At 35.8% G+C, this 14408-nt stretch overlaps 2 protein-coding genes across 3 annotated transcripts; one reads left to right on the plus strand and one right to left on the minus strand.

Annotated features, from left to right (window-relative positions):
• Positions 1 to 872: 872 nt before the first annotated feature.
• On the plus strand, positions 873 to 9006 carry LOC125810119 (calcineurin B-like protein 3). 2 transcript variants are annotated; one of them, XM_049489649.1, is made up of 10 exons: positions 873 to 989; positions 2524 to 2605; positions 2716 to 2864; positions 3229 to 3311; positions 3476 to 3535; positions 3851 to 3959; positions 4033 to 4085; positions 4298 to 4378; positions 8566 to 8678; positions 8786 to 9006. In XM_049489649.1, exons 3-10 carry the CDS (start codon positions 2747 to 2749, stop codon positions 8841 to 8843), a joined length of 675 nt encoding a protein of 224 aa, XP_049345606.1. In that variant the 5' UTR covers positions 873 to 989; positions 2524 to 2605; positions 2716 to 2746; the 3' UTR covers positions 8844 to 9006. The 2 variants fall into 2 exon arrangements, with proteins under 2 accessions (XP_049345606.1, XP_049345611.1); XM_049489654.1 differs by having other exon boundaries at positions 957 to 966; positions 2520 to 2605.
• A 1468-nt stretch (positions 9007 to 10474) lies between these two features.
• On the minus strand, positions 10475 to 13811 carry LOC125810409 (heat shock cognate protein 80-like). Its single transcript, XM_049489905.1, has 3 exons — positions 13612 to 13811; positions 12609 to 12750; positions 10475 to 12509 (listed from the first exon to the last, which is right to left on the minus strand). Exons 1-3 carry the CDS (start codon positions 13732 to 13734, stop codon positions 10675 to 10677), a joined length of 2100 nt encoding a protein of 699 aa, XP_049345862.1. The 5' UTR covers positions 13735 to 13811; the 3' UTR covers positions 10475 to 10674.
• Positions 13812 to 14408: the final 597 nt, after the last annotated feature.

Consider the following 14408-nt stretch of genomic DNA (forward strand, 5'->3'; position numbering starts at 1 on the left):
TGATGGGTGCTTAAGCACCCATTGCCTTTTGTGACAATGTTATTATTTATATACAACGTATTAGTTGAGCACCCATTCAATGTAGCAATTTTCGAGCTAAAAATAGTTGAGCACCTACGATATAAATTTTTTGGATTCGCCACTGTTCCTAATTGATGTTCATACATCATACCTGGTTGAATTAGCTTATTTTAGACATTTTAAAACACTTTTATAATGTTTGAATAAATAAAATATTTCAAAGCTTAAATAACAAAAATAAAAAAATAAAGTTATAATGCCTACTACTAGAGTCTAGAGGTATCAAATATGCGGGTTGGGTTGAAATTGAAAATATTAAAATGGGTTGAAATAAAAGTTGGGTTGATTTCTGACCCGCCCAAGTTTACTTTGGGCTCAGATGGGCTTAAAAGCGGATTGAGTCTTGACCCACCCAATTTGACATGTTTAATCTCAATAATTTTAATATATTGTTATTTAAGTCTTATAATCACAATTTGAATTTCAACTCAAGAATTTTTTTAAAATTTTTTTTACAAATGGATAGATAAATCTTAAAAGATATAAAATAGATAGTAATTCATATCTTCAATATAGTAACATAAAGAGTCTTAAAATAGATTGAAATTGAAGATTAAATTAGACTCAATTGAGAATTCTTTTAAAATGGGTTAAGACTTGATTAGTTGAGATTGAACCCAATTCTTCAAATTTCTTAAGCTCAACCATTAAAATTATAGATGGATTACCTATAGTTGGATTATTTTTGACAACCCTACCTACTAGTCTACTACCCATATGTTTTTTTTAACCTACTATCCATATATATATTTTTTAATTACGTATGCATAAACAAATACAAATGTGGCAGAGTGAAAAGAAAAAGGAGGAGTGGCCCATTTTTTGCATTTGCTTCACCGTCAAATTCATCATTATTTTTAGTCGCTTCTCCTTCGTCTCCTCTCTTGTTCATCATCTCCTCTCGTCAGGTAAATCATTCTTCTCCTTCGATTATCTACAAATCTCGATTTTATTAGTGATATCGAATTCAAATTCCGATGTATTAATGTATTCTCTTCGATTATTAGATCTGTTTGCTAATCTGTGGTTTGATTATTTCTTCAATTCTAGGTTTTATATATCGAATTTGGTGATTTTATTAGTTTATTGTTTGGCTAAAGTTATTTCAGAATCTGTTGCACCGTTGGGAAGTTGAGTGTATAGTGATTAGTGAAGTTTAAAGAATTGTGATAAGGTAAACAAATGTGATTTGGACGAATTTTACTTGAGGTGCTATCCTTCTTAATTTGTACAACTTTTAATAATGGTTCTATTACTATATAACATTAAAGAATGATTATACACTTTAATTCTTAGAGAATTGATTGAATAATTGATATAAGATGTGGTTTTTCGAGTTTTGTTAATGTCCGTTGTCTTTTCGTTGGGGCATGCTATCATTGTTAAGTTTCTGCATTTGGAAGTAGTAGCAGGCCTAGGGTTTTGAAGTCATGGGTGATCGTGGGGAAGAGATTCCTAAGAGGAGAAAAAAGAATGAGTTTTGTTGCGATGTGAGACTAGACTAAAGTTCCATTTGTTAAAAAGGAAAAAAATATATATTCTATTTTGGGAACAAGGTTGGGAAATTGGGAACAAAAAGGAAAAGTGAAAGTAAAAAAGAAAGCAAATAAATAGCAAGAAAGGAAAAAAAATGCATTGGCTTATTTAAGAGGAGAAGGGTAGAGGGTAGACCTATTATCCACTGTGTTTCGAACCTTGCATAACTGGCCTTTGTGATTTATCAGTTATTAAAAAGGAAATCCATCAGCTTAAAAGAGAATAACTGTGTGAAGCTATTTCAGCACTCACCACAAGCATTTTGTAGCCCAGGACCTCGGATGTTGATCAGCTAGCACATCCGTTTTTCACAATTCTGAGTGCTCACTCTATTTTTATATAGCTTTGTTCTTGATCAATTATGCAAATATATTGAATGTGATAAAAATTCATGGGTGCTCAAGGATCTAGTTGGGTCTACCCCTACATTGCAGCGTCATTACCTAGTGAAGCGCAAGGATGTTATAATCTGAAATTTACTGTTCATGTATAATAATCATAAAGTTATATTCCTAAGATATTATGCGTATTGGGACTAGAGTATATAATTACCTAGCAAGAAGTGTTCTGACAACTTTGAAGAAATTGCATAGTCATTTCTGCTCTTATTCTCATCTAGAGATATCATTCTTCCTCTATGTATTACAACAATGGCTACAGGAGGAAACAAGTCTAAGCCAAATTGAAGTTAGGTTCAAACCATTGTTCTTTGGTTTTTTTGTTTTTGATCAGTAGGCTCAAAACTTTATTTTATGATGACATTAGTTAGTAGATATTTAACTTGCATGTCAAGAGGACAGATTGAGAGGGCTCTTGCTTTATTATTTTCCTTTTTCCTTTGTTGTTTGTTTGTTTTAAGGGGTTGTTCATAGACCTACATGTATATTGACATGGGTTTCTTGTCAGACAAATAGCTTGAAATTGATCATCTTCAGAAACTTTTAGCATTTTACATTCACTAAGGACGATAACAGAGAATGGTCAAAAGGTTAGTTCCATTTGTTTGTTTGTTCATTTTCTATAATTTTTCTCACGACACAAATGACCAATCAAAATGGCCTTCCCACCCCTCCTCAACTGTTGTTTTCGGTTGACCAGATATGGAGCGTTTTGAAGCAGGAATTATACCATGTTGCAGTGCCTAGAGGGGATCAAGCATTTAGGTGCCTCTCTGTCTAAATGTTGTGATCTGGACAGACAATCAACAGCCTTTGAAGATCCAGAGATCCTTGCACGAGAGACAGTTTGTATGCTATTGGAACACATCTGTTAACATTTAATTTCTGCTATTTGAAAACATAGAAAGAAAGATGAACCAAAAGCAATGCTTGTCTGGTTGCAAGTTTGTCTTTTTTATGATGGCGTCATCTGGAAATCTGTATTTGCATTTTGAAGATTGTGTTCTTTTATATCAAAAGCAAAAACTTGATTTATTTTTGCATTATTCGTTATGTTGTTTTTGATGTCATATTTTGTCATAAAGGTATTGGGGCAAGGAGTTGGAATATAAAAAATTGATATATGAGTGCCCTAATTTATATTGTTGGTCATATTGACTTTCAACTAACGTAAATAATGTTATAAATCTATATAATCTCATTCTTATTGCAGTTAGTGTCAGTGAGATTGAAGCTCTCTATGAGCTTTTTAAGAAGATTAGCAGTGCAGTGGTTGATGATGGGCTGATCAACAAGGTTTGTGTTTCATCCTTTGTTAACTACAACTTTGGGAAATAGCACCATTGTGTTTGAGATATAGGTATTCTAGCATTTAAACTCTTCTTTGGGTTTCTTGCATGAAGTTTTATTCAATCTTGGGTCCAAAGGCATTGATTTTTGAGGCTATTACTAAACTGTAGGAAGAATTTCAATTGGCACTATTCAAGACGAACAAAAAGGAAAGTTTGTTTGCAGATAGGGTACGTTCTCCTTGCTAACTACATTAATCTTTTCATTTTGCTTTGGTTATTACAAATTTTGGTAGAGCAAAGGACATTGCTTCCTGCATATTAGATCAACTAGTAATATCATTATTAAAATCACAATTACTATTTCCTAAACAGATGAAGTTGCAGTAGTAGTTCTTTTAATGGGTTATTTCTAAAGGATTCAAGTATATTAAGTATCAATTTACTTGTTCAATCACCATGTATAATACATTATTTTAGTTTTAAGGTTAAAGGATAAATAGCTCAGCGTTTTATCTCTTCCTACTTGGACTTATTTAATTGTAGGTATTTGACTTATTTGACACAAAGCACAATGGAATCTTGGGTTTTGAGGAGTTTGCTCGTGCCCTCTCTGTTTTCCATCCAAATGCTCCTATTGATGATAAGATTGAGTGTATGCAAGTTGCTTAACTATGTCAATAGTGTCACTTTGTGTAATCCTGCTTCTAATGGTATTGCTATTGTAGTTTCTTTTCAGCTATACGATCTCAAGCAACAAGGCTTCATTGAGAGGCAAGAGGTAAGCTTATCTCTCATAAGGTGAAACAGTTACTTTCACTTATGAACGCAAATCTGTTGTAATATTTTGATCGCTCATATGTTTTTCTACTATTTAGATGCTCTAGTCAGTAGCTCTAGTTAGGGTTAACTCAACATGTCTTGGAAATTTTATTTCACATTTGATGCATTTCCAGGAATGCTTGACATGATAATAGTTTGGTCTCTATGCAGGTGAAGCAAATGGTGGTTGCTACCCTTGCTGAATCTGGTATGAATCTATCAGATGATGTTATTGAGAGCATAATCGATAAGGTGCTTCATCAATCTACATTTAGATACCTCTGTTAGCATATCTTTCATTTTGAATGGAAGGAGTGGCTCTCCTGTTTACATGTACACTGAGGCAGTAGTACTTCCATTTCTTGGTTGTCTCCTTTGCTATCTATCTTTGTTAGTTTAGTTCCATTGGAGTTTGTCATTTTCAAGGATGATTTCTTGGTGACTTGGACCTACAGGAAAAGAAGCACCACCAATCCTGTGTGGTTTCTTCAAGGATGATGTCTTGATAATGGACCTAAAGGAAACAAAGCACCCCTAGTTCCTAGTGTGTAACATAACATGAAAACATACTTTCTTAGGAGCGAATTCTTTCTTTTTATGGTATGGGTAATTAGTTGGTCGGCAACTGATATAAGAGATCACGTGGAGGAGATTTTAACAGCCATTTTGGACAGGCAGGTTCACAAATTGAGGTCGAAAGAGCTTTATTTGGTTAAAATGTTGTGGAGGAACCATCCACACGAGGAGGCAACTTCAGAGATCCAGGGCATGCAGCTCATAGCCGTTTGAAACATCATGTATACTTACTCCGTTCAAGGACGAACGAGAGCTTAAGTGGCAGAGAATGTAATAACCTTATATTATTGATATATATATATATATATATAATTTATGAGATGTAGAATTATTAAGCCGTCAGTGGGCCTAATTTACTAATTTACTTGTTAGTTGGGTAATGAAGTAATTTGGACAATAAATAATAGTGAAAAAGTTGGCTAGGCACACATCCATCCTTTTTGGCCTACATATTAGGACCTAGGGTGAAGAGAAAGAGTAAAAGAGGACTTGGTTCATTAGCTAATGCATGGAAATAGAGTGCTTTGGAAGCAGCCAATGGTGTACTGTAACGGGAAATACAATTGTTACCATTTCAATTTGGTTAACTTATCATTTGGATGGAGAGTTCTTGTGGAAAAAAAATCCTAGTATCAGGTGTATATACATATATACTCTCAACCACCAATGTAACTTGAAAATGGTATCATAACCCATCAACAAACTTAATCACCTTTCTCCCTATCAGTAGGGACCAAATGAGGTGCACAACGAGCCTGATCAGTGAATGTAGCATCATTCTTACCCACATTCATTCTCTACTCAAACTGTTGCTGCCTCTCCTCACACTGACTCTGTGGAATTAACTTATCCATGAATAAGGCCACAAACTCGCTCCAAGTGAGCAGTGGACATTCAGCTAGCCTACCTCTCTTATAAGAAACCAACCAAGATCTAGCTATGCCAGATCACAGAAAGGCAGCAAGGCTACCACATGTGAATCTCTAATTCCCATAGTAGGAAGGTTCTTCTCTCTCAACTTCTGGGCTGTTATAGTAAATGGAGTGTTATCAAACTCTGGAGGAAAGAATTTCATAAAGACTTCATCTTCCTCAGTCCTCACACGATCATCACCAGCAGCAGTAGAAGGTCTTGTTCCACCTCACATTATCACAAATTGGGGAGTACCATAGGAATAGGAATCACAGTCTCAATAGATGGATAGGCTGCTGACCCACATGAATAACAATATGAATCTGAGCATCAATAGAAGCATGACCCTCTATAGCAGCTGGTGGTGTTGGCACCTCAACTGGTCTAGGAGAATAAGACTCCATAACTTCAATGGTCTCACTACTACATCCACCGGAAGAGTAATGGTAGGACCAGGAACTGTAGTCTGTACGCGAATATCCTACGCCTCAAGTACCACAGGCTGTGCTACTCTAGCTCGCCCACCAGTCGTGCGCTTACATCCAATAGACCTAACAGACGTGGTCTAGTCTGAGCTCTCGGCCTACCACACGCCTTAGGCATAACTTGCACCAATGGTGCCTCCTCTAGTTCTCTCATGGACTATCTTGTTCTCATAATGTATGATGAAGATATTTAGGATTAGATCTTAATTCATACTCTTCTACCACAGGAGATATAAATGAATGGAGGGAAACTTTCCTAAAATGCCCCTATAGCTTCCTGTTTTTTAAACATAGTTGACAACATATCCATAAACAAGACACTGGCCCTTAAGCCACAGGAGTATAAAGCCTAAATTTTGATACCAAGTTCTCGATTTTATATCCAATTTAATAAGTTCAATCATTACCTTAATCATTTGTTCTCGAGTCATTATTACCTTAATCATCTGTTCTCAAGTCATTGCCAAGACTTAATGCTAACTGTATCATTTCAATGCAATTAAATACACTATTGTTGGATAAAAAAAAGGAACTAATATATATACCTAATACTTGGATTTTCTCCACAATAGCTCCCCACACAAATAACATTTTTTTTTTATAACCGAGAAATCTATCTGTGACCCGCCCTTTGGACCAATCACAACCTTCTAAACTCGGTGGATAATGGGCCCGCCCCTCTACCCTTCTCCACTTAAATACCAGACTTCGCTTTGCGTGGTGTGGGGATTGAACCTGCGACCTAAGCCATAAATCCTCCACCTTTTCGCCACTCGAGCTAGGCCTTGGGGGCCACACAAATAACATGTTAACCAAATTAAAATAGTAGCAATTGTATTTCCCGTTCCGTTGGCTGCTTCGAAAGCCCTCCCTCTCTATGCATTAGCTAATGAATCAAGTCCTCTATTAGGTGCCGTTTGTCCATAAATATTTCCAAGTATATTTAGGAAAAAACTTGGGAAATAGTGTTTGGCCTTACAAAATGCCATTATATGGAAAAAAAAATTGGCAAACAATTCAAATTCCCAAATACTAGGAAAAACTAGTATTTGGGCCAAATTCTAGAAAAAACTAGTATTTGGGACAAATTCTATTATGTAGGAAATTTTAAAAATTACCCCAAACTTTTGTCCTCGTATCCGAGTATGGAAATTTTAAAAATTACCCTTTACTTTTGTCTATTTAGAGATGAATGAACAGTTACTAAGAGTTCTTTAAATCCACTGGGGTTAAGTTCAAGTGGTTAAGGTCTAGGGACTTGTGACCTAGGTCACATTCGAGTCACGTGTCATGCGAATTAAACCTGGAATTTAAGTGGAGAAGAGTAGAGGGGCATACTCATTATCTACGAATTTTGAAGGTTATGATAGGTTTCAAGGGTTTGGCCCAAATGAATTTCTTGGTCATTAAAAGGGATCTAAGGAAAACTATGGACAGACCTATGGATAGATCAGATTCGTCTGAGCAACCTTTTCCTGATTTCCACAGTGTTTTATTTAATCGGCAGGCATTAATTGCTGAATGCACTGGATATGTTGTTTTTGTTGCATACTTGCATTAATTGTTGTTGCAGACGAATGAATAAGCGGAAGGTAAATTTTAGGAGAAATTCTTTGAATGTTAGATTGAAAGAAAAGCACACTAACTGAGGAATACTGAAGGAGCAAAGACCCCACTTAAACATGATATGCTTAATCTGGAATGGTGCTTAGAAATTAGAATGATGAATTATCAATTAGGTCCTAGAATACTAGTAAGCAGATCGTTGAATGTAAAAGATAGCTGGCCATCAATCAACTCCTAGAATACTATTAGACATTTGATTTGTTGTATAAAGAGCTGATATATAGCATACAATTTGACACAAAATAAATATTGTTTGCTATATGAAGGTCATTTTGTCCTTTTAGTAGTTTTAATCGATGTATTATTAATACTCGCATTCTTATTTCGCATGCTATTTTACATAAAACTATACGTAGATACCCGCATAACTTAAATGTGTATTAGTTATGCAAAAAAGAAAAACATGAAGCAATTAGATCCCGATATGGGGATTATTTCTTCCCATTTCGTAACCAGACGACAGCTAATTTTACACATGTTGCAATAGAAATACGGACGTGATGTAAATATTTTTTGTGCACTTCTTGAGTTCTTTCAAATCTAAAGTGAATCAAGGTCCTGTTTTCCTATATATATATTAGCACCTTCTTGGTGCATATCTATGAAATATTACTTATAACACAGACATAGATGGAAAGAAGAAAAGGCATGGAACTATCTGCAATGTGGTTGGGATTTGCTCATCTTTTTGAGTAGTGTTTTGGTCAAAATTGAATTATATAATATGCAAATGGATCTGGAGGCTAACTTCTAGTTCATCTTTCTGTCCCCAATTTTTATTCCGATGGTAGATGTTTTCTCATGAATTTCCGTCTAACTAATGTTTCTCTTCTTCGTCAGACTTTTGAAGAAGCTGATACTAAACATGATGGAAAGATTGACAAGGAGGAATGGAGAAATTTGGTCTTGCAACATCCTTCACTTTTGAAGAACATGACCCTTCAATATCTCAAGTGAGTGGCATTCTGAAACTTGACATTACTCCATATATTATCATGTTTTCAAATTGTGCTATTGTTCATGGCGTTGATTGACTCAATAATATTCCTCATTCAAACAGGGACATTACGACTACATTCCCAAGCTTTGTCTTTCATTCGAGAGTTGAGGATACCTGATTTGGCATACACAAGCTGGAGTAGTTTAGGGAACTACCTTTACCATCTTTTTTTCCTGTTATGTTTTTGGAAAAACTAGTCAGTTTATGGATGTGGATGTCTGGATACTGTTCGTTGCTGCCCTGTTTCAAAATTTGAATATTTTCTTGATTTGTTATTCATTGAGTGTAGTGGTTCAGTATTTTGTTGCGATAGTAATAATATCTGATTTCCTGTTCAGCTTTGTTGTCTATGCTTGTAATTGGTTCACAGTCCATGTTGGCTTCAGTAAGATTGTCTTTTAGGTCTTTAGATTTGTGCAGGTATTTTTATTTATTGTTTTGAGAAAAAAGAAATCATAATATAGGCCAAAATTAGGCTAAGTGGTCATTAATTATTACTGGCAACTCCCAATTTATATTAATGTAGATGAGTAACTTGTTATTACGTGTTGAATTATGAATTGTAGTGAAACTGGTCATATCAACAAGCACAGAATGGCATAATCAACTTTTCAGTTTATAGACGTTATGCTTATACTGTTATACAGTCTTGAAATCTTTAGGATCTCAAGTTTTTTGACTGCCAACCAACCATTCACTTGTAATTGTTGGTACTGATAATAATAGCATTCTCATAGTTGTATCTCTTGTTAGAGAAGTGATTGATTTTACTGGATATTCTTGTTTATGAGCTACATGATGTGTATTTTTCTCTTCTGAAATAGGTTTCATACACAGCACTTGCATCTTTTTCTCTTTGTTTGGACTCTTACGCTTTCTCCTTTCCCACTATTGGTTGTATATCTTTATTAGAATCTGTCCATTTTGTACTTTTTTTCTTATAATTAAGCTGTGTCTTACCCCCACTCCACAAAATTGTTAGAAAAGGTCTTGTAAAAGCTTAATCTTGACAAGTTGAATTTAACACTAAAAAGTAAAAATTACCTCCCCATCTTCCGAAACACCTAGTGTTTGCCTCAATATTTTTTAGTCTCAAGACTATTCAAAGGTAGTTTCTAAATAATATCAACTCTTTTCTTTTATTATTTTTTACCCCTTGCTCCATGAATACACATTTCAGTTAGAGATCAAGAAGTCATTCTAATCACCTAACTGTGCTGCAAGCTTTTTCCTTTAGATTCCTTCTTCTCTCCTTTTTCATGCAAGATAAGTTGGAAAACATTCAATGGTTTACCACTTACCACCCTCGGACAATTATCACGACTGCCATAAATATTACCTTTATACAGCTAAAGAGAACATAAGAATTTGAAATAATAGGCACCCCAATACCTAAACACTAATAATAAATTTGCATTTGAAGAGAGAATGGGTAGGGAGCGACTATGGTCGCCCCTTAAAACTTGACAAATAGAAGAGAGCAAAACAAGCACATATCTCAATTCTTACCTGATACTATTCCCTCATCTTCGACAAGGTCCTGAACTTGCTGCTTAAATAGGAAACATCCATATCAGTGCAAACAAGAATTAGAGTGGGCATAATTTACAGTCAAGGTGGAAATCAAATCCAATAATTGACAAAGAGAACAAAATAAAAACAATCTTCAGACCACTTTGTCACGGCCAATCCTATAAAACATATAGTAAGCTAACAAGGCAGACATCCATAGAAGAATGCAAGAAGCAATTAGGCAAAGTACAGAATCTATAGTCACATAAAACGTTGTAACAAAATGAGCCAATGAATACTACCCTACAATGCAGAAATAAAACCAAAACATAAAACTCAATCATATATGTCCAGCTGGTGGAGCTGAGTAAAAAAAACAAAAACTACTGGGGTTAAGGGCTTCATAATAATCAAAACAAAACACTGGTGTCCTAGATTTAATCAACTTCCTCCATCTTGCTGCCTTCGGCATCAGCTTCAGGATCCTCCAATGCTGGCATGTCAGCTTCAGCATCTCCACTATCCTCATCGATACTCAGACCAAGTTTCAGCATCCTGTGAATTCTGTTGCCGAATGTGTTTGGCTCATCAAGGCTGAAACCTGAGGTGAGAAGAGCAGTCTCAAACAACAGTAGAACCAAATCCTTGACGGACTTGTCATTCTTGTCAGCATCAGCTCTCTTCCTGAGCTCATCCATGATGGCATTCTCAGGATTGATCTCCATGGTCTTCTTGCTAGACATGTATCCAGCCATGCTAGAGTCCCTGAGAGCTTGTGCCTTCATAATTCTCTCCATGTTGGCAGTCCAACCATATTCTCCAGTAACCAAGCAGCAAGGAGAATCCACAACACGGTCAGAGACCACCACTTTCTCAACCTTGTCACCTAGAACATCCTTAATCACCTTGCACAGACCCTCAAACTTCTCCTTCAGTTCTTCATGCTTTTTCTTCTCATCTTCAGTCTCCTCAAGCTTGAGGCTTTCTTTGGTAGCAGAAACAAGCTTCTTACCCTCAAATTCCTTCAATTGACCAATTGAATACTCATCAATAGCATCAACCATGTAAAGAACCTCATAACCCTTCTTCTTCAGCTTCTCAAGGAAGGGTGAGTTCTCAACAGCCTTCTTGCTCTCACCAGTAATGTAATAAATATCATTCTGGCCTTCTTTCATCCTGGTTACATAGTCCTTCAAGCTGGTCATCTCATCACCACTTTTTGTGGAGTGATATCTCAGCAGTTCAGCAAACTTAGACCTATTCTGTGAATCCTCATGGATACCAAGCTTGAGGTTCTTTGAGAAGGCCTCATAGAACTTGTCATAGTCTTCTTTGTTTTCAGCAATTTCAAAGAATAGCTCAATGCACTTCTTTACCAAGTTTTTGCGAATAACCTTCAGGATCTTATTCTGCTGTAACATCTCTCTAGAGATGTTGAGGGGAAGGTCCTCGGAATCCACAATGCCCTTCACAAAGCTCAAATATTCAGGAATCAATTCTTCACAGTTATCCATGATGAACACACGGCGAACATACAGCTTGATATTGTTGGGCTTCTTCTTGGTGTCAAAGAGGTCAAAAGGAGCTCTCTTTGGAATAAAAAGAACAGCCTTGAACTCCAGCTGACCCTCAACAGAGAAGTGCTTGACAGCCAAATGCTCTTCCCAATCATTTGTCAGGCTCTTGTAGAATGCAGCATACTCCTCTTTTGTGATCTCCTCAGGCTTCCTCATCCATATGGGCTTCTGCTTATTCACCAATGACCACTCATTAGAGACTTCCTTAATTTTCTTCTTTTTCTTCTCTTCCTTCTCCTTTTCTTCATCAACCTCCTCTACCTTTCCTTCCTCATCTTTCTTCTCCTCTTCGTCCTCATCATCAGAGATTTCCTTTTCTATGGTCTTCTCAACCCACAAAGAGATTGGATAGCTGATGAACTCAGAATGCTTCTTAATCAGGTCCTTGAGCCTTCGCTCTTCAAGGTATTCAAGTTGGTCCTCCTTGAGGAAGAGGGTAATTTTGGTACCCCTGCCAAGGTCCTCACCAGATGTATCTCTTGCAACAGTGAACGAACCACCAGCTTGAGATTCCCAAACATATTGTTCATCATCATTGTGTTTTGTGGTCACAACAACCCTTTCAGCGACCAAGTAAGCAGAGTAGAAACCAACACCAAATTGCCCAATCATGCTTACATCAGCACCAGCAGCAATGGCCTCCATAAATTCCTTGGTGCCAGACCTAGCAATTGTACCAAGGTTGTTCACAAGATCTGCAAATGAAACAAACAAGATTAGTATTTATCAGTCAAATTAGAGAAGATTAGTATCAAGTAAAAGTACAAAGCTTCAACAGGGGTATGCTAACTCACCAGCCTTTGTCATACCAACACCACTGTCAATGATTGTGAGGGTATTGTTGGTCTTATCGGGGATGATGTGAATGAAAAGTTCAGGTTGGGCATCTAGCTTGCTCTTGTCAGTCAAACTCTGAAAACGGATCTTGTCCAGTGCCTGCAATTTTCATACCCAGATAATAATTATATACTTCATTACCTGAGATATCTGATGATAATACAATGGCATAGAGACAATCTATGTTACTCGGACTCTATGTTCAAAAAATACACTACTTTTGAAGGATCAAACACACTCATCAGCATTTTTAAAGTGACCAAGCAACATAGGAGACAACCACAACTTGTTTACAACTATCAAGGAATCACCAAGACAATCATAAATTTGACTGATTTGGGTACCATACAAGAATTTACTAACTCATATCATTAAGCAAATGACACTAATGGATCGTGTTAAAATTGAACACATTAGCAATTTTGGGTTATTGTATAAAACTGTAACAGTCATACCAAACCCCCAATACTACTGGGAATTTGAAAAACTCTGAACAGAAAACCTGGAACAACAAAATTGCTTCGTTAATCCAAAAACTCTCCTTTATATACAACTCCTATTCTCAAAACTAACCAAAACTGCATCAAATCTTATTATATACATTTGTACATCATCTAATTCTTGCAAAACTTCTACACAACAATAACATTTCTCTAGAATTTTGCATAATCATCCACCAATCCCTATATTTACAAAACAAATACTATATATACATAAGAAAAACGCACATCTGCAGGCAACAACATCAGGAATAACAGAACAAACATTATGATACATTCAGCATCTATCCCATCACAAACCAAAGCATCAAATCAAATAACAAATAACGAAACAGTACGTCAGGCTACAACCACTAAATTCATCAAACCACCTAGGCATGAACATGAACATTATGGACATATTTAGTGTATTCACATTTAAAAGTACATAAAAACACCAAAATCATAAGAAAAAACTCACATCAGAAGAGTTACTAATGAGTTCCCTGAGAAAGATCTCTTTGTTACTGTAAAAAGTATTGATGATGAGACTCAAAAGCTGGTTGATCTCAGCTTGGAAAGCAAACGTCTCTGCCTCCGCCATTTTTGTGTGATCTACAATGGTGTTGAGAGATTCGTAGAGTGAGATGAAAGAGAAGGAGATGGAGATGGAAGTTACAGGGGAGAGTATAGAGAGTTTATATAATAGGGTTTGTTAGGGTTTCTAGATCCTTCTATTTGGCTTTTTTTAGCATGATTTCCTCCCCTTCAAGTTTTCAAAATATTTTTTCCACAGGAGGGGCCGGCTTTTTTATGTATTCACATGTTGTGGACCACTCATTTTATTTCTTTCTTTATATAAAGGAAAAGTCGAAATTGCCCCTTTGGCACTTTTGTCCTTGTAAAAAAATGAGTCGCTTTAAGCTCTTGTTGTGATAAAAGTGGGTCATTTATGTCTTTAAAGGACCGTTTGGTAGATTATTAGGAGAAATAGTTCATGTATTACTATTATTTAGGAGTATTATATTTGGTAGTTCATATATATATACACGCCTATAGTATCATTGACAAATGACTAATTTTTTAACTAATAATCTTAATGATACTATAACAATATACATATACGCTTATAGTATCATTGATTAATTAGTAATTTCTAAACAAGAAACTTTAATGATACCACAACAATATATATAATTTTTTATAGTATCATTGCATAATGAGTAATTTCTTAACAAGAAACCTTAATGATACTAATACAGTGTGTGTATATATATA

The sequence above is a fragment of the Solanum verrucosum genome, unplaced genomic scaffold (genome assembly GCF_900185275.1).
Source record: "Solanum verrucosum unplaced genomic scaffold, falcon-dt-bn FXZP01000276.1, whole genome shotgun sequence".
Taxonomy (NCBI): domain Eukaryota; kingdom Viridiplantae; phylum Streptophyta; class Magnoliopsida; order Solanales; family Solanaceae; genus Solanum; species Solanum verrucosum.

Coding starts and splice junctions, on each gene's coding strand:
- LOC125810119 (XM_049489649.1), top strand. CDS start 2,747: ATGTTGCAGTGCCTAGAGGGGATCAAGCATTTAGGTGCCTCTCTGTCT. Junction 3,312..3,475: donor ATGATGGGCTGATCAACAAG/GTTTGTGTTTCA, acceptor ACTAAACTGTAG/GAAGAATTTCAATTGGCACT. Junction 3,960..4,032: donor TATTGATGATAAGATTGAGT/GTATGCAAGTTG, acceptor TTGCTATTGTAG/TTTCTTTTCAGCTATACGAT.
- LOC125810409 (XM_049489905.1), bottom strand. CDS start 13,734: ATGGCGGAGGCAGAGACGTTTGCTTTCCAAGCTGAGATCAACCAGCTT. Junction 12,751..13,611: donor TCATTAGTAACTCTTCTGAT/GTGAGTTTTTTC, acceptor TGAAAATTGCAG/GCACTGGACAAGATCCGTTT. Junction 12,510..12,608: donor TGTTGGTATGACAAAGGCTG/GTGAGTTAGCAT, acceptor TTTCATTTGCAG/ATCTTGTGAACAACCTTGGT.